At 44.6% G+C, this 27,893-nt stretch overlaps 11 protein-coding genes across 11 annotated transcripts; all 11 read right to left on the bottom strand.

Annotated features, from left to right (window-relative positions):
- Positions 1-237: 237 nt before the first annotated feature.
- On the bottom strand, positions 238-1,624 carry JR316_0009152 (uncharacterized protein; the record flags this gene model as incomplete). The annotated part of the gene is made up of 6 exons (XM_047894860.1): positions 238-450; positions 504-815; positions 866-938; positions 987-1,136; positions 1,192-1,244; positions 1,301-1,624. The coding sequence occupies 6 exons, from the start codon at positions 1,622-1,624 to the stop codon at positions 238-240; spliced, it is 1,125 nt and encodes a 374-aa protein (XP_047746319.1).
- Positions 1,625-3,078: 1,454 nt separating this feature from the next.
- JR316_0009151 (uncharacterized protein) lies at positions 3,079-3,534 on the bottom strand (the record flags this gene model as incomplete). Its single annotated transcript, XM_047894859.1, has 2 exons — positions 3,079-3,135; positions 3,193-3,534. 2 exons carry the CDS (start codon positions 3,532-3,534, stop codon positions 3,079-3,081), a joined length of 399 nt encoding a protein of 132 aa, XP_047746318.1.
- Positions 3,535-4,213: 679 nt separating this feature from the next.
- On the bottom strand, positions 4,214-5,427 carry JR316_0009150 (uncharacterized protein; the record flags this gene model as incomplete). Its single annotated transcript, XM_047894858.1, has 7 exons — positions 4,214-4,254; positions 4,316-4,487; positions 4,546-4,837; positions 4,901-4,981; positions 5,027-5,176; positions 5,247-5,299; positions 5,350-5,427. 7 exons carry the CDS (start codon positions 5,425-5,427, stop codon positions 4,214-4,216), a joined length of 867 nt encoding a protein of 288 aa, XP_047746317.1.
- Positions 5,428-6,260: 833 nt separating this feature from the next.
- On the bottom strand, positions 6,261-6,746 carry JR316_0009149 (uncharacterized protein; the record flags this gene model as incomplete). Its single annotated transcript, XM_047894857.1, has 2 exons — positions 6,261-6,443; positions 6,498-6,746. The coding sequence occupies 2 exons, from the start codon at positions 6,744-6,746 to the stop codon at positions 6,261-6,263; spliced, it is 432 nt and encodes a 143-aa protein (XP_047746316.1).
- A 1,139-nt stretch (positions 6,747-7,885) lies between these two features.
- Positions 7,886-14,043, bottom strand: JR316_0009148 (Protein unc-80-like protein; the record flags this gene model as incomplete). Its single annotated transcript, XM_047894856.1, has 10 exons — positions 7,886-10,596; positions 10,655-12,099; positions 12,152-12,228; positions 12,284-12,541; positions 12,597-12,747; positions 12,799-12,887; positions 12,941-13,018; positions 13,073-13,423; positions 13,484-13,594; positions 13,642-14,043. 10 exons carry the CDS (start codon positions 14,041-14,043, stop codon positions 7,886-7,888), a joined length of 5,673 nt encoding a protein of 1,890 aa, XP_047746315.1.
- Positions 14,044-14,114: 71 nt separating this feature from the next.
- JR316_0009147 (uncharacterized protein) lies at positions 14,115-15,823 on the bottom strand (the record flags this gene model as incomplete). Its single annotated transcript, XM_047894855.1, has 4 exons — positions 14,115-14,162; positions 14,243-14,476; positions 14,573-14,752; positions 14,804-15,823. 4 exons carry the CDS (start codon positions 15,821-15,823, stop codon positions 14,115-14,117), a joined length of 1,482 nt encoding a protein of 493 aa, XP_047746314.1.
- A 335-nt stretch (positions 15,824-16,158) lies between these two features.
- Positions 16,159-17,412, bottom strand: JR316_0009146 (putative glycosidase crf2; the record flags this gene model as incomplete). The annotated part of the gene is made up of 6 exons (XM_047894854.1): positions 16,159-16,513; positions 16,573-16,706; positions 16,774-16,844; positions 16,905-17,039; positions 17,120-17,248; positions 17,307-17,412. The coding sequence occupies 6 exons, from the start codon at positions 17,410-17,412 to the stop codon at positions 16,159-16,161; spliced, it is 930 nt and encodes a 309-aa protein (XP_047746313.1).
- A 1,268-nt stretch (positions 17,413-18,680) lies between these two features.
- Positions 18,681-20,813, bottom strand: JR316_0009145 (Protein elav; the record flags this gene model as incomplete). The annotated part of the gene is made up of 10 exons (XM_047894853.1): positions 18,681-18,701; positions 18,794-18,851; positions 19,000-19,726; positions 19,790-19,836; positions 19,889-20,047; positions 20,095-20,202; positions 20,335-20,379; positions 20,427-20,508; positions 20,557-20,598; positions 20,657-20,813. The coding sequence occupies 10 exons, from the start codon at positions 20,811-20,813 to the stop codon at positions 18,681-18,683; spliced, it is 1,446 nt and encodes a 481-aa protein (XP_047746312.1).
- A 521-nt stretch (positions 20,814-21,334) lies between these two features.
- JR316_0009144 (Heat shock factor-binding protein) lies at positions 21,335-21,822 on the bottom strand (the record flags this gene model as incomplete). The annotated part of the gene is made up of 3 exons (XM_047894852.1): positions 21,335-21,462; positions 21,533-21,599; positions 21,664-21,822. 3 exons carry the CDS (start codon positions 21,820-21,822, stop codon positions 21,335-21,337), a joined length of 354 nt encoding a protein of 117 aa, XP_047746311.1.
- A 276-nt stretch (positions 21,823-22,098) lies between these two features.
- On the bottom strand, positions 22,099-23,057 carry JR316_0009143 (uncharacterized protein; the record flags this gene model as incomplete). Its single annotated transcript, XM_047894851.1, has 4 exons — positions 22,099-22,518; positions 22,579-22,662; positions 22,727-22,747; positions 22,815-23,057. The coding sequence occupies 4 exons, from the start codon at positions 23,055-23,057 to the stop codon at positions 22,099-22,101; spliced, it is 768 nt and encodes a 255-aa protein (XP_047746310.1).
- Positions 23,058-25,105: 2,048 nt separating this feature from the next.
- Positions 25,106-27,162, bottom strand: JR316_0009142 (Caffeine resistance protein 5; the record flags this gene model as incomplete). Its single annotated transcript, XM_047894850.1, has 8 exons — positions 25,106-25,256; positions 25,319-25,435; positions 25,488-25,794; positions 25,853-26,188; positions 26,249-26,310; positions 26,368-26,664; positions 26,717-26,800; positions 26,858-27,162. The coding sequence occupies 8 exons, from the start codon at positions 27,160-27,162 to the stop codon at positions 25,106-25,108; spliced, it is 1,659 nt and encodes a 552-aa protein (XP_047746309.1).
- Positions 27,163-27,893: the final 731 nt, after the last annotated feature.

Below are 27,893 nucleotides of genomic sequence, written 5' to 3'. Positions count from 1 at the left end.
CTTACAACTGTCGACAATCAAACTTAACCACTGGCAAAACTTACCCGTCGCGTCTTATCAGTCTTTCATACACACTAAAACTTAGACGACATATTTTAAAAGACCAACTGCGCAGCACTACAGTCATTCAAATCGATGAAAGTACTGCATTACGTCAAAAAAAGTACAGAATCAGAACTAGCGGTACTAGGGCCATGGTGTCTTGTATATCAATTCTCCTGCGTCGAATGTATCAAATCAGAAATACTGAGGAAACAAGGAAACCACCGGGTGCTCACCATTTTTCCAGGCTTTGGTCACCAAAGGTGTTTGAAGCTGTTCTGGTGTTAAGCTTTCGTAGATTTCCAGAAAACGGGACAACGCCTGAAGCGCCGTAAATTGTGTGTCGTCCATCATACCCTTTAAATTGTCAAAAAATGGGCCAATTTCAGGAATAATATTTTCGATATGCTGTAACTAGTTATTAGTAGAGATAAAGAATGATTTCTCAAGAAACTAGTTACCCTGACTTTGTATTCCATCTGTGATCCCAAGAAGGCGATATCGGCTTTGAATGGATTGTATGGACCTTCTATCTCTGGGAGGCTGCGCAGCCAATAGTTGAGAGGGCGAGTCGCAACAACGTTTTTGATTACAGTGTCCTCGGGGTATACCACAGCGTTTCCAAAATCGATGAGTGCATATTTGACTTCTCCAGGACGTCGCAAGCCTTTCGTCTTTAATAATTCATAATCGTCTAAGATCACGTTCATCGACGTATTCTGGCAGAGAAAATCCAAATGCACAATTTTGTTCTTGTGAAGAAGGACGAACATCTGTAAATGATTGAGCATAAACAATCAACTAGTATGATCCAGGGTAGTACTTCAAGAAAGGCTTTAGTGATTTCCATTAATTCTATCACTATCTCGAATTCAGCGGTGAAGGCATCTTCCCATCTGTGGTAATAAGTCCTTCAAGCTGTGGATAAAGGAAGCAAGTATTACCTGGGCATAACCACAAAAACCAGATTATCAAATGTTAAGAAATCCAGTACGGGAATGGAGTGGTTATAAGGGTCGGAGCGAAGGTTTTTGGAATTCAACCTTTGCAAGGCCCGTAGCTCTTGTGATGGACAAGACAGATCAGAAATCATTCTATTGAAATATAACACCGTCAAATGATGTCTTACTATGCAGAGGGCGCGCTTACTTTATCACCACGTCCCTTCCAAATTGATCTCGCGCACCCCATATGGTGGGAGACTTTAAGCAAATGCATTAGGCCTGTTACTTTTGGCATAAAAATCTCACTTACTCACGCCCCAGAAGAAACGGTCATGTTTATTATGAACAAGTCGGGCAAATGGATATGTTGTCTCTGGGTGTTTGGGAAGCGGAGCAGGAAACATGTAGTCCGATTTCGTATCTTTCGTGTGTAGACGGTAGCCCCTGGAAGCAAAGAACGGTGCCATGAATTCCCAAATACGCACTGCCCTGAAGTATGCTTCTTTGGTGATCTTTTTGATAGATACCTCTTCGTGGGACTTGGGAAAGGCTTCTCCTCTGCGAAGGTGGCGAATAGTCCAAACCAGGCTTTCTATAGGGGAGTCCAATTGAATGACTCTGATTTCAGGGAGATACATGATGTATAAGGGCAACGGTGATTGTTAGGATTTAAAGATGTATTGTTTGACTGAGCTTAAAGATGTGTATAACTCCGACGATGGGGACTCGGCCTGGGGCGGCAAAAAAGGTAAAGGATACATAGCACAATACCGGCAAGATCTGAGAAGTTTGGTGAAAAGCCTTTCTAACAGATAGTATCCAAAAGTAACTGGAAACTGAAAGAATCCGTTCTAGAACTTATAAAAAGAAAGTTACTCCAAAAAGAACAATGGCGAAGAGATTCATTTGAACTTTAAGAAGAGTCGTTACTATTTTTGCACGGTAAACCGCCTATTTCTTATATGACTCATATTTAAAGCAATGCTTTGGCCGGCAAATTTGGACAAAAGAATTTCGAATAGCATCCACAAGCAAAAGGCAGAATCTACACTTTCCGACCAAAGCCCGATTTATATGTCAGTTTTCCTGTACAAAGTGACAAACTTTTAAGAAAAGTAAATCTGAGTAATAGGATATACAAAAAACCTCTATTCCAAAGTCTCGCGATTACTGGTGCCTGGCTTTGTGTCGGAGTTAAAGCATTATATATTTCTAGAAATCTCGAGTATGCTTGGTTGGCGGTAAACTGCTCGTCCGACATAGTCACCATCTGGTCAAAGAAAGGTCCCAGTTCAGGAACGATGTTCTCAATATGCTATGTACATATCAACCATTGGACGAAACTATCAGTAATCATATATATAATTTTGTCACAAGCTGGACGCTTACCCTGATATACTTCTGGAGCGCAGCACCCAAGAAGGCTATGTCGACTTTGAAGGGATTACACGGACCTTCTATGGTTGGAAGCCCACGTGCTCGAAAATTGAAGCGCCGTTCCATCATCACTTCATGGGTTGAAGAATCACTAGAGTATATCTTGGAAGCGCCAAAATCAAGCAAAGCATAGCGTACATCGGCAGGATTTCGCAATCCTTTTGCCATTAACAATTCCATAAAGCCGCATACAACATTCATTCCCGTGTTCTGATCCAAGAAATCAAGGTGAACAATCCTGTTTCTATGGAGAAAGTCAAACATCTGAATGGCCCGGACTCATCAATTTGTGCTCTTCTATCTTTAAGTAGCAAAAATTACCTCAAAAAATGCCTTTGAAATTTCCATTAATTCTGCCACAGTATCAAAGTCAGGAAGGAATGCATTATCCCACCTTTGGACAGTCAAAACCTTCTAGTGCTATCCATATCAGAGTAACATAATGCTCACCTAGGCATGACAACAAACTGTAAGTTATCAAAGGATATAAATTCAAGAACAGGGATGCAATGGTTAAAGGGGTCTTCGCGTAGTTCTTTGCTGTTCAAATGCTGCATGACAATGAATTCATCCGACGACTTTGAGACGTCAGATATCAATCTGAACAATGCCCAGCAATGAGATTTCTGAGACCTTGAAATTTCAAGAAGAATATTTACTTAATGACAACATCTCTGCCCTTGGAGTCGCGTGCTGCCCAAAGTAAGGGCGTCTAAGGAACCACATAAGGATCTTGACATCCAACAGTGGCCAATACTTCATTACTCACATACCAGGCGAAGTTGATATCGTTACTGGGAATGAATCTTCCAAAGGGGTGAACGCTCCTCTTCGGATGAGGAGGTAATGGCTCAGGAATGAGATCTTCAAACTTTTTTGATTTGGTGTGTAATCTGTAACCTTTGGAGGCAAAGAACGGTGCTAGAAACTGCCAAGTATGCACGGTTTGCATATACAGCTCCGTGGAAGGATTTCCTGTCCATTGCATCTCTTTGTAAGAAGAAGGGAACTTGTGTTTCCAGCGTAGCAATCGGAATGTCCAGAACAAACTTTGCCAAGGGGAATTAAGTTTGACGATGCGAATGCGGAGTGGAAGATGATACATCATCATATACAATGAAAGAAGACCTGTGGAGACAATGATCAGCATTTGCAGCGGGGCCATAATACTCATGGATGATCAGTTGTTCGGATTTCATTCGGATTGACGGTCGCTTAGTCTTACCATTGGTCATCAGCAAAAATTACAACTCCGAATCGTGCCGACCATGGCCGCTTATAGTAACGCGATGCCGCTTGTTAACTCAGATTGATGGGGTGATTGAGAGTCAGTTTGGACATTCATTCGTTTTATCCATTTTCTATTCGTTTTCTGTGATTTTCATTTTTATTTTCATGCAGACAGTATATATTAGAATATATGTACTAAATCTCATGTAGAACGGGGCACAGGATTGCGAGATCCGAATCAGTGTCCAATCCGAACAACTGATCACCCTCTCGTTAATGATGCTAGACTGCGCATGACGCTCGAAAATTTACTGATTATCAATGACTCTACAATTTAGAAACACTTTAAGCTTTTGAACCTGGCCCCATGGGCCCAAGGAAACTTGTTCGCTGTATTCAACATGTAATATGTGTTGTTTATTCCAAGAGTTACAGTATACTACTTAGCCACTGGCATTAGAAAGAAAATGGTTTCAATACCAATACCGAAACCCCAGGCTCAAAGTTCACGCTTCTGAATGTAATGAAATATACCAGGAAAAGACGGTCTAAGCATATTGCTACTGTTTTGAGGGCCATGGCTTCTTGTACGTCAATTTACCTGAATCCAATATGTCAAAAAAGAAATATCAAGGCGGCCAGGGAAACTACCTGTTGCTTACCGTTTCTCCAGGCTGTCGTCACCACAGGCATTTGAAGCTGTTCAGGAGTCAAGCCGTCATAAATTTCCAGGAAACGGGATAGCGCTTGGTGAGCAGTAAATTGCGTATCGTCCATCATGCCTTTTAAATTGCCGAAAAATGGTCCAAGATCAGGAACAATATGTTCAATATGCTGTGTAAATGGTTATCAGGGGAGATAAAGTACGGTTTCACCAGCATAAAGTAGTTACCCTAACTTTGTATTCTAGCTCCGCTCCCAAGAATGCTATATCGGCTTTGAATGGATTGTATGGGCCTTCCACCTTGGGGAGTTCACGTAGCCAGTAGTTGAGAGGACGAGTGGCAACCACGTTTTCGATTACAGTGTCCTCAGGGTATACCACAGCGTTTCCAAAATCGATAAGCGCATATTTGACTTCCCCCAGACGTCGCAAGTCTTTCGCATTATATAATTCATGGTTGTCCAAAATAACGTTCATCGATGTATTCTGGCAGAGGAAATCCAGATGGACAATTTTGTTCCTGTGTAGAAAAACAAACATCTGATGACGGATGAGCAAAAAATGTTGAAGCGTCATAATTTACGGTAGTACTTCGAGGAAGGCTTTAGTGACTTCCATCAATTCCATCACTATCGTGAATTCGGCGATGAAAGCATCCTCCCATCTATAACGATAAGTGACGGAAGTGATACGTAGAATAAGGTGTTACCTGGGCATAACAACGAATACCAGGTTATCAAACGTTAAGAAATCCAGTACAGGAATCGTGTGATTGTAGGGATCGGAGTAAAGGTCTTTGCGATTTAGCCGTTGTAATGCTCGTAGTTCGTGGGAGGGAGAAGAGACATCAGATATCATCCTGTAATGTTTTACTATTAATTATTGTATTTAATGTGGATGCAATACTACTATTAAGGATCTTTGCTTACTTTATGACGACGTCTCTTCCGAGCCTATCTCGCGCACCCCATAAAGTAGGTGACTTATAAAGGTATAAGCGTATGAAACAGAACCAATGGCTAAATCACCCACGCCCCAGAAAAAGTATTCTTTGTTGCTAGGAATCACTCGAGCAAATGGATACGAATTGCTCTCTGGATCTCTGTGCATTGGTATAGGAAGCAAATAATCCGATTTTGGATCTTTTGTGTGAAGATTGTAGCCTCGGGAAGCAAAGAAGGGTGACATGAATTCCCATGTACGAACTGCCTTCATGTACGCCTCTAGTGTAAGTTTTTTGCAAGATATCTCCCGGTGTGACTCAGGAAATGGTTCTTCCCTACGCAGTAGACGAATTGTCCAGATGAGGTTCTCAAGAGGAGAGTCTATTTGAACGATTCTTGGGAATTTGGGTAGATACATGCGAGCTGCCAGTAAGTTAAGACGATGGTGGATTACAACAACTCCTGGGAATAGTTTGGAGGTGATACAGTCGGAGCTTGAATATTTGTGTGTGTAGGGAACACATAATGTGCCACTTCTAGAATGATGATTCAGGACAACAAATCAGAAACTTCCATGTTATGTTTAGTGTTCACCGTCCTTTATAATTACTTTTCATTTGTGATGACTGACGTGGACAAAAATTCTCTAGAGGTGCCAGGTTCTTCTATTTAGGCAGATTTTCTGAAGGGATCCTGAGTTGGCGATGCAAAACGAGGCAAGTATTGCGCTACTTTCAGTTGACCGCGGTAGTAAGTTCCTTGGGTAACTTCTCTAAAGTCTTTATGATTCTAAAGATTGTTTTTGCCTCCAACTCCCAGAAGGAAGTTCAGAGAACTTATTGGCATGTACAAACATTAAAAATGAACCAATCTCCGGCAAGTCTGTGGAGGACCGCAATATGCCATTGAGGCGGCCTAAGTAATTAGGGCCACGGCTCCTTGTATGTCAGTATTCCTGTATCAAATGCATCAAAATAGACATATTTTGAAGAGAGCCGCCTACTGCTCACCATTTCTCCAGGCTTCCGTTACCACGGGCGTTTGAAGCTGTTCAGGAGTTAAACTTTCGTAGATTTCCAGAAAATGGCACAATGCTTGAGGCGCCGTAAATTGTGTATCGTCCATCATGCGTTTTAAGTTTTCAAAAAACAGCCCAAGCTCAGGAACGATGTTTTCGATATGCTAGGTAAATGATTATCAGTAGAAAGGAAGTATGGTTTCGCCAGAAGCTGTTACCCTGACACTGTATTCTAGCTCCGCCCCTAAGAAGGCGATGTCGGCTTTGAATGGATTGTATGGGCCTTTTATGTCTGGGAGGCCCCGCAGCCTATAGTTGAGAGGACGAGTCGCAACGACGTTTTCGATTACAGTGTCCTCGGGGTATACCACAGCGTTTCCAAAATCGATGAGTGCATATTTAACTTCTCCAGGACGTCGCAAGCCTTTCGTCTTTATTAACTCATAATCGTCTAAGATCACGTTCATCGACGTATTCTGGCAGAGAAAATCCAAATGCACAATTTTGTTCCTGTGAAGAAGGACGAACATCTGTAAATGATTGAGCATAAACGATCAACTAGTATGATCCAGGGTAGTACTTCAAGAAAGGCTTTAGTGATTTCCATTAATTCCATCACTATCTCGAATTCAGCGGTGAAGGCATCTTCCCATCTGTGGTAATAAGTCCTTCAAGCTGTGGATAAAGGAAGCAAGTATTACCTGGGCATAACCACAAAAACCAGATTATCAAATGTTAAGAAATCCAGTACGGGAATGGAGTGGTTATAAGGATCAGAGCGAAGGTCTTTGCGATTTAAGCGTTGCAGGGCTCGCAGTTCCTGGGAGGGACAAGACTTATCGGATATCATTCTGGGTTATTTTGTTATAATTCATTTGTACGGTGGTTAATTTTGCGGCTCACTTTATCACCACGTCTCTTCCGAGCATATCTCGCGCACCCCACAAGGTAGGCGACTTAGATAATGTAAGTATATGAAAAAGAACACAAGGTTGAAACACTCACACCCCAGAAAAAGTTTTCTTTGTTGCTCGGAATCACTCGAGCAAATGGATACAAATTGCTCTCTATATTTCTGTTCATTGATATAGGCAGCAAGTAATCTGACTTTGGGTCTTTATTGTGTAGCTTGTACCCTCTCGAAGCAAAGAAAGGTGACACGAACTCCCATGTGCGAACAGCCTTCATATATGCCTCCAACGTAATCTTTTTGCAAGATATTTCTTCATGCGATTCAGGAAACGGCTCTTCCCTACGAAAAAGACGGAGTGTCCAGAGTATGCTTACCATAGCTGAGTCCATATGAACGATTCTTGGGAATTTGGGCAAATACATGACAGCAACTCGGAAAGAGGGTAACAATAATTGCCTGGGAATGTTTGTAGGTGGCACCGTCGGAGCTTCAATATCTATGTGTATGACTATGACACAACCGAAAGCGCTAAAGCAAGTATTGATCAGAGCCTGTGGCGAGTTATAAATTCGCCAGTTTCGATGAAATTTATGGCGAAGTAAAGCTTTGCAGAGTTAAAATTGAATTATATGTACACAAATCCGTATCGTAGTACGCAAACAGAGAAATAGAATAAGTGTGAATATTTTATCCTCAAGTTGAGCTATATGAAGTTCGCGTATCCGCATCTGCGACAATCGCACTACCGTCGTCTATTCCAAACCCTTCTTCGAACTCTTCCATCAAGTTCTTGGTTTCCTTCACGATAGCAGAGAGAGCCTGCTTCTTTGTCCAAGTTTCCAGAGCAGCATCTTCTTCCCCTTTTTCCGTGCTCCCGGATGCCGCAGCCGATTCACTGTTCGACGCAGCCAATCCGGGCATGGGAAGGAGTAGATCATACCCCATAAAAGTTTGGACGCCACGGATTCGTCTATATGTTTCATGAATAAGCTTCAGAGATTTGATTTTCGTAGTTCGTGTCGCCGACGAGGATTCACCCCCGTCACCACTTATCCTGGTATTCCGTATAGCTCCCGCGCCTGAAACGCCAGCTCCTATCATGGGCGAAGAAATTGGCGGAAATGTAGATGGAGATGCAGGTCCTAAATGCAAGATTTTGGGCAGTCCCGAATTGTCCTGTGGTGAAATGGGAGAAATTTGATAACCTGCTCGCCTGCTTGGAATTTCAAGAAGTGAGGGTGAGGGCATAAGGTTCGAAGGGGACGGCATAAGCCGGGGGGAAGATTCTGGAGAAGGGACCATGAGGGATGACATACGCTGCCGAGACTTTGAAAAAACAGAGGTTGAGACTCGGCGACTACTTGGAGATGTTGGATAAGGACTCATATTCCCGGTGCCGCTGCTCTGGTTTTGTAATTTGTGGTCAAGATTAACGACCTTTTCCATCATCAAGACCTTGAGATGCATTCGAAGTGGACTGCGATAAGCGCACACAAACTCAAGCATGGACCACAACGAATAGTCGACAATACGAGGCCGACGAAATAAGCGTGTTCGTTCAGAAAAAGACGACGGGGATGTGGGTCGGCTAAGATCAGAGGATGTTGACACAAAAAGACGAGAACCAGAGCTAGAGAGGTCAAACTGTGCGCTTGTTCGAGGTGATCCAGTAGGGGTTGCCGCAGCGGAGTTAATGTCTGGCTTAAAAGCAAAGTCTGCGTTTCCCTCCGCAAACATCGAACTGCAAAATGAGGATAATCTCTCCCATATACCAATCCGTGGTAAATAGGAGATGTCAGCCGCACCACGGACCACGACGACTTTAATAACTTGAAGAGCAGTCATGAAAGTAGGTAAATGAGATCGCCAGAAGGCTTCTTGACGATTTTTGTCACCCATTTTCGATCGAAAAGATGAACCGAGACCACGATTAACACTTTCTGCATCTCGTCGACTTCTTTGGCATGCTTTGATTGCGTAGTACAGAATACGTACCCAAGCAATGGCGAGCTTTTCCCTGTGTTCATCGGTACGTGAGCCATCGGTGATGACTTCAGGTTCGGTTTTCATGCTGAGTGCCAGTGGAAGAACAACCCCCGCAAGAAATTGATATGTCGGGGGACGCTTTTCTATTTCACTAAAAACATCGGCATCTTTGAGGAATATGGCCTCTGCTATCAATGATATCAATACTGGTCGGTACTGAAGCGTCATTAGTTGGTTTTCAGATGCGGCGACATCACATGCTGCTAGACCTGCGGTCACAATTTCACTGACAACTACTTCACCAAACATCGAGTCATTGGCATAGAGTGACATTTCCGTCAACTTCAAGACCGTCTCGAACACTGACGTAAAGTTAACGGACACCAGATAGGCGTGGAGAATTGGCGAAAGTTCCTGTAGGAATGATACGACTGCCTTAGGCGCCGTCGGTTCCTCGCGATAGAGCAACATTTTGACGAAGTCGCCTAAGAAGGTTGCTAGAGCATCTGTGTTGGTATCCCAATCCTTTAAAAGACTTCTCGTCACATCTAAAGTATGTCTGGCAACTGTGAGCGTGATTTGCCCCCCTGCCGACCCTAGACCAAGAACAAGCCTCAAATAATCTAACCTCATGATCTTGGAATCACTGGGCGTCCGCGCTTTTTCTTTGGCATTGTTTTCGCTTGATAGTCCAGGACTGAGTAATAAACCATCTTGTTCTTCCAATATTGGCTTGGGCATATTTTCACCGCCTTTTGGTTTGGAAAAAACCCTCGTTAAGATGGAACCAAGAGCGACAACGCCATCCGCCAGCACGGTCCGGGTAGATGCCGATGCGTTATAAAGATGTGGAGACAGAATACGAAGTAATCGCAGAAAATGTTGAGCACGTGCGATAGACAGATCATGGGCGATAACGGTCAAGAACAAGCGGACGAAATCGTCCATACTGAGACGATAGCTTTCATATTCATCAGGGAGTTGAAGAGACATCTGACGACTTGTTTGAGATTCTCCTCGACGTATTGCCGCTAAGAAAGTTTGTGGCTTTTCATCTGCGGTATGAATAATCAAAGCTTCGCGTTCTTCGGCCTTGTTGACATTACGGATGCCAGCGGCGTCAACCGTTGTTGAAGAGCCTTTACTGAGAGAGGCAAATAAGTCGTAAACGCCTTTCGAGAACCATTCTAAATCGATGTCGGGAAGCATAGCGAGCTGACCGGTGGTGTTGATGGCCTGGTACAGGAATGAATCTTTATGGAGTGCGTAGAAACGATTGATTGCATATTCGATGGCAGAACGGATTCCAGGGTGGGATGGTTTTTCGGTATAAACTTTGACAAGAGCAGGCATAAAAAGCGAATATCCTCCTCCTGATGTAAAAAGTCTCCTGAAACGAGTGCTGGCTACCATATACCCTGGAAAGTGTGCATTTACTTTTAGTTTGCTCAAAATCCATAAAATGCTGCGACTGACCAATAAGCACTTGGCTTACGATGTTTATGTCATCGCCATGTACTACAAGCGCCCTATTCAGTCCATCGACCAAAGTTGCTAATTCATGTCGATCACTGAGATGCCGAGGCATCGACCGGAAAATTTGAGCAACCAGAAGGAGGTAACTCCGAGACACCATAAGTGAGAGAATTTCCACTGTACTATGATTAGGGGGCCGATTACTAGTTGGTGGGTTTTTGCGAGGCATGTAGTCGTTCATTTCCAAGTTCTTTACCAGTCCATAATCATCGAGCGAAGGAAGGACAAGACGGGACATATTTTTTCTTACCACCTGAACATCTTGGTAGTTTCTCTTGAGCATCGAGTAGAAAAAGATATTCTGCGAGACACGGATCATGGTGATCTCCATCAATGTTGGAGGAACTGGTTCAAAGGGATCGCTGGTTGGTTTTAGGTGCCGAGGGAACATCGAACCTTTGGGAGCCGATGAAGTAAACCAAAGCGAGCCAGAAGGAATGATAAAGTGCTCTAACTTGGATCGCCGGATTTCCTTGATTGACATACCACTGACCTGAGTAGCGATGCCTGCCATGACAGGTAGCACAAGTGAGAAGTCGTGAAGAGAATCCATAATTTCACTGTTTCTGGCCAGAAGTTTCAACAGCCCAGCTAAATTGTTGAATACGCTATGCGTAAAGGGAGGAGGAAGGGTGCGTCGGACGTGCAATAACTTTGTCAGTGTTGATATTGCGAGCTGCATATCCTTGTTATCGCCTGCTAAACATTCGTAGATAGGTCTTAGCAAAAGAGAGGGATCATTTCGCATCAAATCCATCAATGTTGCCCTGGTCGCAGCCGCAACGGCAACATTTTTGTCGAAGAGCAGAGTGGCGAGCCGAGGGAATATGAGAGCTAACTGTGGAACAAAAACTACCCGTCGTTTGACGCTGCTCAAAGGGCCACCAGTGCTGGAATTTCGACGCAGAAGGGCGGCAGCGTCTTCAACTGGCAGCAGACCTTGGGCCTGGTCTCGCTGCATACCCAATTTTCTTGGAGAAGGCTGGGGGCTCGAAATAGGAGAAGTGGGGATGCCAAATGCAGGGTCATTAATGCCAACTTCCATCCGGTCCAGTTGGTTCGCGGGCAAAATAGACATCGGTGTTTTGATCCATTCTTGACTAGGATCGATGACGCCGGCGTCCTCTTCAGCAAAGCCGAGTTCTGCAAGACGTTGTCTCAGCTCTAAAGGAACGTCGTCGCTTTCCTTGCTCTCATCTGAATCTTCTGTGTATACATAAAGACTTGTTCCCATATCTGCGGCAATGAATGGAAGAGGAGGGCGAGCGAGTTTGAAGGGGCGATGAGACCTATCAGTCACGAAGTTTTGGGTGATTATCTGGAATCTCCAGTTGGTCAAAATACCAATCTTTCGTACAGCTTCGAGACGTGTGGTATCATCCGAACTTGATATATCATTAGGTGAATATCAACAAGTAAAAGTCTAAGTTTACTTACGTTTGCAAATCAACCTCAATGATAGCTTTCAAATCTATGGGTGTCTTCTCAGCGCATTGCATTAATAAAAAGCAGGCCTATTAATCATCGTGTTAACATCGGTATTGCAGACGGTGATAAAAACCAACAAACCGATGCTGTAGAAGAAGCATCGACGTTGTCAAGTAGACAATGCTGCCAAAGTAAAGGGCCCAGGTTGAGATATTCCTCTTCGGCAATAAGTGCAGATAAAGCCACGAAAAGCTTCATGGCCTTGGGTGAATAGCCTTTCCCCAGTGATTTGAGAAGTTTTTCATTTTCTGAAAAAGTTGAAGCAAGGTCGAGCGTCTTTCCAGAGGTCGAATTATTTGCAAACTTTGAAGCTGTGGCAGCCAACAACGAAGTAGGACGCTACATTTCCAAATCAATCACAATAGTGAAATAAGTCATGATCAATAAGGCTTACATCACGGTCTTGCTTTGATGCTGCTTGAGCAGCTGCATACAATCCTCGAATACGTTCGACGGCAGTTGTTACCTCTTCCTCAAATTCTCCAATGTATTCGTCTGCAATGAAATCTTCAAACCACCGAAGTGTTCTAGTAAGCCACGGAGCACTGAGAAAATAAAATGAGCACGAGGGTGTATGTGTATATGACGAGACTTACGGTTTCAAAGACCGTGTCAGCAGTCTAAACTCGCGAAAGAGGATACCTAACAACATGCGGGTAGACGAGGGCAGTACCGCTGTTCGTTCCTATATGCTGTAAGCGAAAATACTTGGTTTCAAGTTGGTATGTCATGTTTTACCTTCGCTTCAATCATCAACCAGATCCGCGACTCAAGCATAGTCACAAATCGTAGGAGTTCGCCTGATCTGCCATCACCCTATACAGCTATCAATTTCAGTTACTGACAACAGGCGAGCATTTATAAACTTACGTTGGCCAATGGATCTTTACCATGCCTGATCTTCTGCATCCGGCCTATCAACTCAACTAGCAACACCAATTGTCCCAATCGCGCCACTTCACGAGAACCTGGGGTTTCACCACCAGAAGCATTTCCAAGCAAAGCCATACACAACATTTCTACATCCCGTACCCAATAGTCCGCGATATACCTTGAATGTACTTGCACAGTACAGAGATGATTGATCACGACAACTTCTTTGTCGGAGGTAGCACACGCAAATAATGGTCTGAAGAAGACAGGTGGAAGAGTTTTTGAAAGTTGAGTCAGGAATGCAGAAAGAGGTGGAAAAGGATAAGGCGGAGGAATTTGAACCAATTTCTGTGTAAAGAATTAATCAGAAACTCGCATGAAGGAGAAAGAAATTCAATTCAGACCCACTTCGTTTAGAGCCGGAACTATTGAAAGAAAGATAGCCTTCCTGAGATCCGTGGGGATGGTTTTCAAAAGTGCAGAAAGTATCAAAACCAGTGGATGCCAATCTCCTGATATCTGAGCCTACAATTAGTACATAGATAACTAACAGTCAGAAAGCTGACCGTTTGCTGTAAAGTCTTTTCTAAAACGTGTTTCCAAGGAGACCCACTTCCTGCCCTATACCACTGACAAATCAAGTTCGTAGCCCATTTTACCAACTTTTTGGTCCCTTCGGATGTCGGTTCCATCCTAGGTCCTCCAAAGACATCCGATTTTGGACTGGTTATTGTGGTGGTATCATCGCCATCCAAGCATAAAACCTCTAGAACCAATCTTGCCACTCGTATCCTCGTCTCTAGTACAATTTGGGGAGTTAGTTCTGTACCCTCGTCCAAAGCTTCGCTCTCAGGCAGAATCCTAGACTGACAAATATCAACAATTTCGAAGGGAAGCCTCGGATTCTTGGCTTGCCAGCCAACTGCCTCGAGCGATAATGATGATGACGATGATGCCTCACGCGACATGATTAGAGGCGATAAGGATGGACGATAAAGAAAGGGTTGTAGCAATGATAACGATAGCCTACAAAAAGTGTTCAGCCTTCGACAACAAATGGAGGCTTGAAGAGTTGTCCAAGAGTCAGCTAATGCATCACTACGTAGGGGCCAATATTGCTAATAAAACTGTCAGATAACATTTAAACAGCCAATGAATGTAGTGTACCTCGATAACATTGCACAACAGCCACTCTCCGGTTCCACCACTATTCTCAATGGTACTAACCAACGCATCCAAAAAGATAGCGCGTCGCACACTTGGCATATGCCTTCGGTCGGCAATTCCGAACTCGACACCATAAGTTTCCTCCACTTGATCATCTTCGATTTCTCCCAATGACCCCGAGAGATATTGAAATATTATATCTTGAAGGGATCCGATATCTGGATGAATGGGTTGCTGAAAGTTTGCCGATGAAAAGGAAAATGCAGAAAATTTTGATGGAGTCGTTGGATTGTTGAGGTTTATGGTTGACGATGACCGATAAAGTGCCACCAATAACATCAACAAGCCGTTGACAATAGACCGGAACGCCTGAGGGGATAAAAGAATTCTATTGCTGTCGCCTGGAACGATGATTCGCCACAATGAGCCTAATATCCGCGTCCTCAACACACTGGGTGAAAGACTACTAGCTGCTTTGCAGCACCACAAACAACGTTCCACACAGGCGTTCTAATGAAGATATGTAAATAAAAGAGTTGGAAATATATTTGTGGCAGGTACCTCATCAACTGGAGTCCAGCTCCGGGATACCAACTCAAAGGATTCCATCGCGGTGATTGTTTCTTCTTCCAGTCTCACTCCAGGGTATTTTACAGGTGTCAAGAAAGGGCATAGTAAAGTTGACAAAACCTGGCTCTCGTATGGCAGATGGGGGGATACGCTATGTTCTTCAGGACCAGAATGATACACCAAAATTTGGTACAAAAATCGAAGTGACGGTCCTTGTGATCCTAAGGTCCCAGCAGCTGTGGTAGCAAGTGAAACCACAGACTGAGGGCGGCGGAGGTAATCCATCCTCGAAGACCCTGTAGCTTGTACCCCTGCTAGATTGACTGTCGACCCATGATTTAAATTTTCCTTTGACGACTTTTGCATTTCTGGATATCGAGCAACAGCACACCCACGCATGATTTCCTCCCCTAATTTGCGCGTATCATCTGCCATATCCCTTGCTTGCTCCACAACCTGCTTGAATCCAAGTCTGGCCAGTCTGGAAGGCTTCGGCGTGGTTGACCTCACGGGGAGATTGCCATGAATAGACGATTGCGCTGACCCAGGTCTCGGAGGGGGAGACATTGACCGAATATGCGCAGGCAGGACATGCTGCCTCAGACTCTCCCATCGTGCGCGAGTAGGAGAGGGCGTCGAAGGCTGACCCTCCGAATTGAATGATCGCATTGCTCTTAGAGGCACAGGTCGAACGGGCTCCAGCTTCGTTGGACTCTGCATATCTGCAAATGGATCTGTTGACGGTGGCGACCGCGAGCCGTCGTCCTGCTGCGCGTCTGTCATGGGTTGCTCGACGATACGTCTTGCATATTGTGCCGTTCCTTCCGGGTCATCTTCATCCTTTTCTTGCACATTGGATAGCTCGAACGGATTCAGCGGTCGTGCACCTTTCGGTCCTTCGTAATCTGAGGATGCCGCCGAGGAACGACGCGACGACGTTACGGACTTTACTGAATCGAACGAGAACAGTCGGCGAGGTTTGGGTTTCTTAGTATCTGTTTTGGCATCCATTCCGTTGCCAAACGATGCTGTCGAGTACAATGATTTCGCACAAGCATCGTGCAGTGTCGGACTGTTCCATTTAGCAATGAATTAGACTTGGAAAATGCGCCGGCAGTGGCAGTGCTTTCTCTTTGGCCGTGTTTTTGCTTGACACCACAATCAGGGGTACATACTACACGGGCAAGGTGCGCACACCAGAGACTCATCGAAAAAAGATGCCAAAATTAATGATTACATCCGTATAACAAACACCTCGACATAATATATAACATATTGCCCAGCTTTGACAATGTCAAAGAAGAAACAAATCTCGCAAAATGAATCAAAGGGGGTATCAAATCCTATCACAACAACAGAGCATTAACGCTCAACACAGCACCCAAACCAAGCGCCATGAGCATGCCACCAAGGCTTCCTACAACTGGGGTTCCAAACCTTCCAGAGGCAGCGTTAAGCAATGTCGATCTGTTGGAATAGAGGATCGTAGGATTAACATCGAGTCGATTGCCGCCATACACGTAGGACGTGATGTTCGAGTTGGCAGGAACTGGCTGAGCACCCGTGCATTTAACCGAGACCGAGTGAACAATAGCGTAGAAGTGTCCAGCAGACTTGTAGTCGGGGTCGTCCCAGTTGATCATGCCTCCAGCCCAGTCAACGGTTCCCTTGGGGGAGCCATCAATACCAGCGGGCCAAATGCTACAGTTTCGGGGAGTATTTAGAATAAAGTCTAATCAAGTTACCTGCAAAGAACCTACGAAAGTTGCACGCGCGATGGTGTAGTAGGGAAGCTAGCGACACCGGTTGTAGCATTGATGGTGTCAGACTTCTTGATGGTGCGGACGACTTGGTTGTCGATAGAGAAAGTAAGGGTATCAGGTTGCCAGTCGATCTAAAAATTGCACACATCATCATCAACATTCCAAAGTTATTGTGGGAATAACCAGGGTAAAACACACAGTATAATCATGGAAGTTGCTGAAAGTATCGGAGGAAACTGTGTGCGTCTTTCCGTCGGTGGTGGTGGTAGCTGAATAAAACCACGTTTTACAATATATTCATTAACGGACGTCTAGGAAGAGACACTTACGAATGACACCTTGCCAGAAAATGTTACTCTGGGCTTCAGTGGTCTTAGCACCGGGGAACTCCCAGTCAATTTCATCTCTGATGTCGCTCATGGTAATGAAGGCGGTGACAACGCCACCCCAACGTCCTGTCTTCACTGTATAGAGAGAAAAAGTCAAAATGAGCGCCCAACTCGACGTGTTGATACTGTCAATGAAGGTATGGCATGACACCCACAGTTTGCAGTAATTGTTCCATAATGTACATATTTCGTGCTCGATAGACGGGTACCTCCGTTTGTCTGAGTGAGTAGCATGGCAAGATCTCCGTTGTCATTAATGACGTTGCCTTTATCAACTACCCAATCTATGCGATGCAAAAAAGTGAAAATACGTTTTGGATTGCATGCTGCGTTTAGACATACCATACTTGGTCGAGTTGCCATCGAAGAGGGTGCTATTCGTGAGGATACGGGACTGGTCAGAGAATGTATACTGTACGAGATAATCAGCGAGCAATCGGGCAGTCATGGCCATACGTATACCTACCGTAGCATCTTTGCACATTGGCTCAGGTCTGCATGAATCCAAAGATTTCGAGGTGTACGGATTGCAGCCACCGAGACAGAACTATTGCGTCCAACGAACGTAAAGTGCGAAGGTTGACGATCAGTATTGATATGAATGGGCCTAAAAGACCTGGACGTACGTCGCCTGACCCGCAGAAACCGAATTCACCTGAACTGGGGTCAACACAAACATCGATCTACCATTGAGGGATAGTACGCACTGCAGCATGGAGCAAATGCCGGACAGGGTGAAGTAGCATTGCTAGTAACCAGACCGCCGTCAACATCAACATCCCATCATTCCAAAAGTAATGCGACGTACCAGGCAGTAGCATCCGCAACTCCAGCAAATGCAGCCAGCAGCAAAGGGAGTGCAGCAATTAACCCTGAGGAAATCATATCTCCAATGTAATATGAGCCAAAATCGAGATTGATGACGATAGGTCTTCAAACGAAGTTCCGACAATTATTGTTGTTTTCCTGAACAAAAGGTCTTGTACTGTTCCGTTCAGAAGTGGTGGTAATATAGATTATAAGTTGGTCAGTGGATGTGGTACGCGTGTGTGTTCGTTCGTCTTGAAGAGAGAGCGAGGGAACAAAGAATGTGGTTTTGCAGTAGCGAGCGTTGTGTACCAGGCCAAACTAACTTCCAAGGAGATGGTGAGGGGTGAAAACTGAAAAGATGAGCCGGCGTTGCCTTCTCGGGTTTGGGCTTGACTTTGGTCCAAGCTGTGAACGCGGAACTTTTATTGTCCACGTGGCTTCCTTTGTAGCCAACTTCGGCTTTGCCACTGTCCATCGCGTTGGCTTAAATCCTTTAACTGGAAGTCTATTAAAGTAATTTCATGTCCATACATCCTTTAGTTCAACTCTCAAATACGTATCTGGATTGTGCAAAGGCAAAAATCGTCAGAAAGCTAACATCACGTACATCGGTGCCATGGCAATTAACAAACCATAAAAATCTCAAGGAAGGTCATCTATCACCGAACACTAAGCATCCTTGGGCTTCTTGATTCATTGAGAGACACATCATTAGGCCATAAAAATACACCTATAAAATAACGAAAAGTACAAACAACAGGCAGTGATAGGAAAGAAAAGGGTATCGCGCGACGTGAATTGTAGTAGCCAGAAAAAAGTCCCATCCACTAGTTTGCGAAAAAGAAACGAAAAAAGGAACCTCCTCCCTGCGCCTACAAGGATGGCAGTCCCCTCTATCCATCTTTACTAGGCTTTAGAATCCACAAACTGGGGGAAATTGAAGCACAAATGAATAAAGACAGAGGGAAGCCACAAAAAAGACGAAAACCAAGAACATTAAAGCAAGAATTCAAAAATACAAATTCGGCAGTCAAAGCAAGTGGATTAACATCCTTTGAGCCAGGGGTTGCGGCACATCTAGCGATTTAGACAGCAGAATTTTGATAGACAGGGTTGAAATGCATTTGGTTGGCTGAAGCATAGAGACGGTGGCCAAAAGTTCTGATAGTGTTCCACCTGCAGCACTTTCAGACGATCAAGAGCAAGAAATCGACAAAACACATACCTCGGGCCAGAAGTAAATGGAGGGTCATTAAAGTCATCGCAGACATTGGAGAAAGGAGGAGTTATCGCAGTAAGAGATGTATGCCTAGTATGCGCCATAGGAGAAAACTGAACCCGAGGAAAATTACCGCACCCTCCAAGAGGAGCATGTTTGAAAGTGGAGACATCTTGATTTGTAGTAGTGCCACCGAAAGAGTGCGCACGCGCCAAGTGACCACGAGAAGATGGATCAGAAGAGTATCCCATTGTTGTCTTTTTGTCAAGAACATCAGATAGAGCGGCGAGGAACTGATCGGACTGAAGAACACTAGATGCGGGAGGCTTGACATAACGTACTTCAAGACAATGATTTCCATAAAGCTGTCCAGAAAGGCTGTCCTTTGCTTCTTGCGCAACGCTAGCCCGAGAATATTGCACGAGAACCGACATTGTACCTGCTGGCGATACATGAACTATCTCGAGTTTTTCGATGTGACCAAAGGGAAGAAACAGAGGCTGAAGATCCTGAGCTTGTGAGAATAGCAATGTTGGAATATTGGAGACCAGCAAGGATGGAGTAGGCATAGAAACAGGGGTCACAGAATTATGATCCACATCAGATGACTCTGCTGCAGAGTCTGGAAAATCAGATGAATTACGGTTGCCTCGTTCATGAAGCTTGGGACTGGGACTAGATAAATGAGAACGTGAGTCAAGGAGCAAAGCTCGATCACCCCCATCCAAAAATCCTGTAAACACGATATCATATCAACCGCATGCAGACGGAAATTGTCAGGGATTTTTGAACCGACCTTGAGAACGCTGCACAACCGCCCAGGAAACGTCGATTGAATGGCCTCTAATGAAAATGACATTAAGTTGTGGCGATGCAACGTATGCACTGTACTAACTTGATTGAGGTGTGCGTCAAAGCAAGCATTGCACGTTTTGCTTCTTCGTGGGTCGACATTACAACAAAACCTCTTCTCCTCGACGAATTATCCACCGTCGCCAAGATAACACAGTGCGATACAGTGCCGTACTGAGCAAACAACGCACTGAATTCATTTCTGCCGAACGTTAAGAAGATTTGAAAGAACAACAAAGACTCGCTTACTTTGTAAGAGCGAATGGGAGGCCAAGAACATAGAGGTTTCGACGGTCGTCCATTGTTGTCTTGTTCATTCGGTTCACTGAATTTGCCGTTGTTAATGCGGAAACCGCTCTGTAGATGGAGTTGTCAGGTATTCAATTTGTATTGTGCAATACATGAAACGCGCATAAATTTTCGTCAGAAAGAAGTCCAAAGATCGGATATGTAAAGTGTAAGTATGCATGCAGCCTTGTCGACACTTACAGAGGAACACCCGCCAATTTGTATCCATTCATACACAAAGCTTTGCTATAGAAAAGTTAGAAATTAGTACCAAAAGGAAGAAGTCGACTTACGTCGCAGAATCGCGACCGAAAAATGTTATTTCAAGTCGCGAGCTGGGAGAATCCCTGATGTCCTGAAAGCTGCGAACCTCGCCTAAACGATCTGGGTTAAAAGAGCCTTGAATGGTCCACAGGAACTTACCAATCAGAGAGTTGAATAGAGAAACTACTTCACGCCTATTGACTGAAGGAACGGATTAGTTGTAGCATCTACGTAATCTTTTGCATAGAGAAAACCGCACCATGACTTGGAATATTCTCTACGCTGATCGAATTTGTTGGGCGAGTATTGAAATCGAACAACGCCCCGCTGTCCGCCGTGCAGGATTTTCCAGAAGGTTGAGCATGTAAGTTGCTCCCTAAGTTACCTCGCTCAAGGCGATGTTTCGTGGATTGCATGGATAAAAAGTTGCAGTGATTCCGTGCCGAAAAGGCGACCTTTTTGGCGTGTTGAATTCGTCCAAGGCGTTGTTGAGGGAATCGCTGGGAAAGATCAGGCTTTCAAAAACCAATATAAGGGAGCTATCCAGAGGATTTGCTGGTGATTATGTTGTGGCTGGTTGAAAGAAAGTGATATACGATGGTGGCCAGCAACTAAGGCTGCAAATTGCTTTTTCTGTACTTCGCGTCCGAAGGCTTCTCGCGGACCTTCAATCACTGGCTTCTTTGAATTGATCCGGTCAAATCCAGACCCCTTGTAATCTTTTTTTAGAAATGATACGTAAGCGACAGAATATTGGTGTAGGCAGTAAGTACTTATGAGTATGCAATCTTGATGCTATCCTATGTTTTATGGCATACAAACAAAAGCTACTCTAATTTAAATGATCGCAAAGTAATAAAAAAAGAAACATCAGTTATGTAAATCAGGACTCCCTGGATAATAGTGTACTCTGCACCCTGTGGTTGGCTGTTGCAATTTATTGTAGACCACTGTCGGTTCTCCTAATCGCACCCGGTGCAGGAGATTGAGGCACATTAACATCTCCATTAATGATATCTTGTATCGATGCTTCCAAAGCATCTACACGTGTAGACATTTGGTTCACTGAATTGAGGATAAAAGTATTAAAATCAGCGCGCCGCCTGGTTCACTCGTGAAAATACAATCGACAAACTTCTGTCTAGGATCTGAGTTGACATATCATCAAACTTAGAATCCAGTTGCTCTAAAAGTGTTTCTACCTGTTCTTAGTTAGCACTCGTCAATAAGTCTGCCCCGGGAATCAATACTTAAGAGGACCCTTACAAACGCTGTCAACTCATGAGGGCTGGAGATATCGTTGGGGGCAATGGTGCCTAATTTAGAAGGCATCTGCTTTTTGTTAGCAGCAGGTGTTTTATCTTTATCCATTTCATTGGATTTGGATGGAGTTGCTGGAACCTTAAGAGGCTGCGCTGAAGACATTATGTTGGAGATGGATGTGGTTGATGTCAAAGAGGTGCCCGGCTTTGATTCGGCAATGACCTGAGTTTCAAAATCTCGGAAACAAACAAACTTTGAGGCACTGCCACCCATTTTTGCACCCTACAGCCTTCGCATTGCTTCGTATGAAAACTTGTCAGAATTTAATTTCGTCAATTCCCTAACTATTTTGCATCAGGCTGTTTCCTTCTATCGATTACCACTCTAGATAAGTATGATGACTGCACATGTCCTGTAATGAAAAGTTTCAATTCATTTTTAGCTCGAACCACCGCCATTCGCCCCACCAGCCATGACCAGTCCAGCCATTTGGATGAAAGCTAGGTTGATCATCTGAAGATTACCTGTATCAGACGCCGAATCTGATCCCGGAGCCGTGGCGGAAGCCGAAGCTGCGCTTCCTAATAGTGTTGCAGTACGCGACACAGATGATGCAGAAACGTCGCTAGATGAAGATGCCGACGACGAGATGTGCACAGTGCTCGAAGCGCGCGTCGTCTTTTGCGTCGTTGTGGGGGTTGGAGTTTCTTGGTGCTCCGTTGTCTTGGGAAGAGGAGTGGGAGGAGCCGCCGCATCTGCGAAGTTCCAAGAGCCAGTCAACACGCCCACACTTGTCGATGCGAAGAATTCGAAGAGTCCCTGTGAAAGATCAAGCCCTGCAAACGGACATCCTGTGCACTTATATTATCAAATTGCATGAGGAAAGTCTGTTTTCACGATGGCATAGCAGTAACATACCACATCAACTATCTGGGCGGATTGTGTTTTGGAGCCAACAATAATCGTGACGCTTTCAAAACAGTGAGCACCTCCTGCATATTGCTTTCAACAACGGATGAGCTTCTATATGCGTCGGATCCTCGTTTTCACTATTTGAAACACTCACATCTGCGTTCATGGCTGCAACCTGCTCAAAAGTCATTCAGTGCAGCTCTCTATGACACTCCCGCTCCATGCTTTGTGACGAAACTTACAAATTCACTATCTGAATTAGTCTTCCCACACGCTCCGAGGCCTGCGTTGTAGAATGTCAATCTTGCACCGTCAAAGCGCTTCTCCAAACTCCTCGAAGTGATATTTCTTTCACTGATTGGTATTGCCCGGGGTAGACGGTTTTTGTGAGCAATAGATTCACGACGGTGTATAGTGAAAGCATCGACGTCGCTGAGTACCAGTAAGGCAGATGCAAGTAAGAGAATAGCTTTGTTTTTGATCATTTGGTGAGGTGGATTGGGGAATAAGGTAGTGAGGGTGTAGAATGTACTACTAGATGTCGGTCAAGTTGAGGAAAAGATTCAATGGAAGAGCAAAAGAGTGGTCAATATGGTCTAACTGTAAAACTGGATGCTGATGAATGAGGGTCAGCTAGCTACCATTCGTGCATCATTCGCGTTTCGACGTCGACCATCCACAACTATTGACATTTCCAAAAATAGCTTCCAGAACTGGTAAAGAGATTATCAGTTATCAGTGGCTTGGGTGGTTGTCAACAGCACCAACAGATAGAATTTTTCTGGGGTAACCTTTCAGCACTGATATGGAGTCATATACTACGGCGGAAGCCACTCGGAGGGCAGGAACTTTCCAACTCAACTAAGTTGTGTGTCATGACAATTTTAATGTCAGGCTTTGACATTTCTGCCAAATTAAATGGAGCGCCAATGTAGGTAATGGCCATGCGCGCTCTCCCACATCCCATTCAACGACGTGATGAAACAACGTGTAAATTTCCATAAATTGACCAAGTACTCTAGGAAGATGTGGCGCATCGTGGTTATCCGACGGAAGCTTTAGTCAAATTCTAGTGGGTCCACGGTGGGTCCAAGGGTTGATCGATGAACGTGAACGTTTGAACCTCGAGCATCAAACGTCAAAGGAGGATATGCTAATTGAAGTGTAGAAAAGAAGATCTTTCTTTTGAACTAGTCATGCATAGTAAGGAATCATAATCCAATCCAATCCCTTCGAAATAGTGGCAGGGCCACGAACCATAGCACTCATGTTACCAGACGAGGAAAAATATAAGGCAAACTTTTCATATTACAAGTTAAAGGGTTAGTCATAAAGAGAGCATTAAATGTCAGTCAACGCCGCTATAGCCGTCTTCATCTTGCGTACGAAGTCTGCCAGTTTCGCGCGCGTTTTCTCTGGATCGATTATTAGATGTCAGTCTCATTCAAATATATGCGTCTCATCGAATAAATCTGGGTGGGGAGGAGGAAAACTTGAAGCTGAACAATGCATACCGATGATTGGGAGACGAATGAAAGATGAAGACATAGAGAATGATGAAGAGATGGAAGGTGTCGGTGAACACATGCCTTGTTCTCTTTCGGTGCTCATAATGTTGGATATTTGGTCTTCGAGATTTTGGCTTTCCATAGCAGCTTCGTGCTTCGGACGTGCAGAGGCCCATGCATGTGTTTCCAAAATGGCATTTAAGAGCATATTACTCAGTTCTGTATGGAAAGAAATGGAAGGGTAATAACAGTAAATCTCATGCGCATATATGCGCCTCTATAAAGTACATTTCCGATTTGCATGGGAGTTGGACTCACCTTGCTCAAATTTTGCGTCGCGAGACACATCCTCCTGAAATGGCTGTACCACCAAGTTTTCTGCGTCGAACGGAGCAAATTCTTCCGTTATTACCTCCGCAAGTGGTCTTTCGACGCTCGAATTTTGATTCCTTGGGCTGGGTTGGGTCCCTGGATTTGTGAGCACTAGTGGGGTAGCAGGTTGCCCACAGGGTGGACTGGAAAGCATCGTTTCAGAAGGAGACTCCATGTCCGAGTCGTAGTTAAAAGAAGAATGATTGAACTACAAGAGAGTAGTCCGACTGTCGTCTTAGCGCTTTGGAGACCAAAGCCGATGCCAAACACCGTGCGTGTGAACAACACTATAATTGTATCTTAACCTTCCTTTTTGGAACATGGCTGATCCCTGGAATACCAAAAATAACTTTGGGTGATTTTCCCAGACTATGAAGGATGAATCGATGAGCCGTAAGTCGCCAGTGAGATTTGCGCGAACTTTGTAGGTTATGATATCAGAAACTCCTTCGATTTAAAGGGAACTATAAGCGATCCAAAAATTGGTAACAAAATGTTATTCGAATAGTTACTATCCGACCATCCATGAAGTGGTATTAGGTTCGTACAACTACAAATTTTGATATATCTACATGAAAAAGCGTGACGTGGCAATGCATTAATGTCGTATGAATATGAATGGGATAGCATGTTGTAAATTCAGAACAGTGTCATTAGAAGTTGGCGTATTTTGATTTAGCTCTGATTTGGGCACCATACTTCCATAGGTACCACAGACCAGGCCAGAATGCGATTGTGATACCGGCAAGAAGAGAGCAGCCACCACCGACGCCAATCGACGTGTATAGTGAGCGACCGAAGAGTCTAGATTAAGGATAAATATTAGTTTGTGTGGTAAATTCATGGTGTATGGAAAAAGAACGTACGGGAATGCTCCACCAAGAAGGGCCCTGAAAAGACCATTACCGGCCAAGATTGAAGCCGCATATCTGGGATATGACATTGGCATGTATACAACAGCGCCTTGGAAGATAAGGAAGAGACTACATGACTGGTTAGAACCGCTGTTAACGACACAAGAATTGATTGACATACCCAGGCAGGTACAATGCAGCGCCAATGGTTGGTGCGATCCATGGAATATCTGCGCGTGCAGTCCAGCCGAAGATGAACAAGGCAATGGGGCCGAATGGTGCAGCGAAGAGGGCAATTGTGAGACGCGACTCGGGGATGATAGTACCAGTGCGGAGGAAGGTAGCCTCAATGACATATTTGTTGTAAAGAAGATAGCAAACACCGGTGACACAGGCTGTGATCATCAATCCCAAGAAAGGAAGGCCAGATGCGCCAAGTCCGAAATGGTAGATGTCGACGTAGACAACTGGGAAGGCCTCAAACCACACTGTAAGACGATGCGATCAGTATTTACAGCAAGGCATGTGAAATGATAGGGGTCTTACAGTAAAAGATCGCATATCCGAGAGCGATGTAGAGATCGAGATAGAGGATGACGGGCTCAGTCATGAGTTGGAAAGGCCTCAGGAGTGACTCGAAAAGGATGTTCGTGAAGCTCAGGTGGGATTGTCTGTTTTCGCTCTCACTGGTGAGCTCTTGGATTCCTGTCCTCTGGCGAATGCGCCTTGCACGTCGAAGAAGGATGGTCTCTGCGTTGGTTTCAGGGTACCAGAAGATCAATACGAGGAGTGTGAAGCCAGTGATCCACAAGAGCTCGTAGAGTGGCCATTTCCAGCCGTTGGCTGCAGCAGCGTATCCACCCATGATGGGGCCGATGAGTGCTATTCGCGTGGGCGCTTAAGTATATATTATCTGGAAATATATGAAGACCAAAAACTCACGTCCGCAAAGAGCAGTGACACTCCATAAAACCATAGCGTTGGGGAGCTTGATGAAGTGGAACCTGCGCAAACGAGACATAAGTCATCGGACAAGTGGAAGTAATATTCTCGACACTTACATATCCTGGATGGTCGCACCGCCGCTTGCCAAAGCCGGAGATCCGAAAAAGCCAGCAAGGAAACGCATGGCAAGCAGGGTGTGGATGTTGTTCGCGAAAAGAGTCGGGACTTGCAGAGCGACATAGATGATTAAGGTAATAATATAAATTGGACGTCTGCCGATGGAGGGAATTTCGGTAAGAGGACTGAGGAACATGGGTCCAATACCGTAAGCGATAACGTATAGCGATAGTCCGGCCGTAGCTGTTGTTTGTCCAACGTTGAAGGTTGTCATAATATCTGGAATAGAGGCGGTGCTGTAAAAACATGTTAACTGCATTCCTTTGCACTAGAAAAAATTTGACTGACTAGATGGCAGATCCAGTATAGACACTAGTCGTCAAAAGACATGTCAAAGCGACTACAAAGCAGCGCTTGAATAGAGACCAGTTCCTAAAAGTCCAAGTCAGAAACTGAATATTGTAAAGGCTTGGCGTTCTTGAAACTTACATTGGATTTTCCTGGTCATTGTCATCGTACCAACCAACGACAGGTTTGTCTGGTGTAGCAGCCTTTTCGGGGACAAGTCCTTTTTCGATCTCCCCTGAGTCCCTTGATGAAGGAGTTTGTACTCCCGGGGTATCGATCGCATTCTTTTCTTTCTGCTTGACGTCAGTGCTGCTCCTTTGTTCTTTAGGTCGCAAGTTTTCGGGGAGGACCCAATCAGGACGTTGCTCTGGATGGGGGAATAGGCGTCCGTTAGTTAGGGTATTGATAAGACTCCCGACAGTCGAGTCTCTGAAGATGTCGGACATGATGAGAAGACACTGAAAGTAAAAGCCGCTACAATGACCAGGCTAGAGGCACTTGAGAGGACTGTAACTCGAGGGGCAGTTTGGCTAGGCATTTGAGTGCTACGGTATTTAAACATAGCAGGCTGTCAGCACGCTCCCGTTAGTTTTCACTATAAACTGCCACGACTCGGCGGTGTGGCAAGTCAGCAACATTGCAACCGAAGAACCACCTACATGCAAAACTTACCAAGACCAATACGAACCAAATGTTCATTGGGGCAAAAATAGGTTTACGTCAATCTGTCCGCATGTATTCCGACAGTATCGCATCCAAATATAGTATAAATGGGGTCAGAATGTCCATACAATATGCTCTCTATGAAATTTCTCAATCTTTAGTCCGTACGTGATTTTTGTCAGAATCTTATGCTCATCTCAACTGCTCCTTCGCTGCTCCTAAATGTGACATCCTCCTGAGAAGAATGTTCTGGACAAGGCGTTCTTTGAGAGAACTATTCTCGATACGCAATCTAGATATGGCCTCCGATTTCACCGTCCTGTGTTCCACTTTTAGGCTCACTTTAGTACCAATCCGCAATACCATTTCCATCCGAGTCGTGCGTTTCAACCGTTCAATCTTGCTTCAAGCTGAAATTACTGTATGGGCTTCCGGGTAAGAGGCACATTAGCGAACCTCCAAAAAGTTTACGTAGTGCTTAGCGAACGATAGGATAATCATAAGAACTTCGACA

The sequence above is a fragment of the Psilocybe cubensis genome, chromosome 8, assembly GCF_017499595.1.
Source record: "Psilocybe cubensis strain MGC-MH-2018 chromosome 8, whole genome shotgun sequence".
Lineage (NCBI taxonomy): Eukaryota > Fungi > Basidiomycota > Agaricomycetes > Agaricales > Agrocybaceae > Psilocybe > Psilocybe cubensis.
The sequence above is the reverse complement of the archived record's forward strand: the minus strand, read 5'-3'. Positions and strand labels throughout refer to the sequence as shown.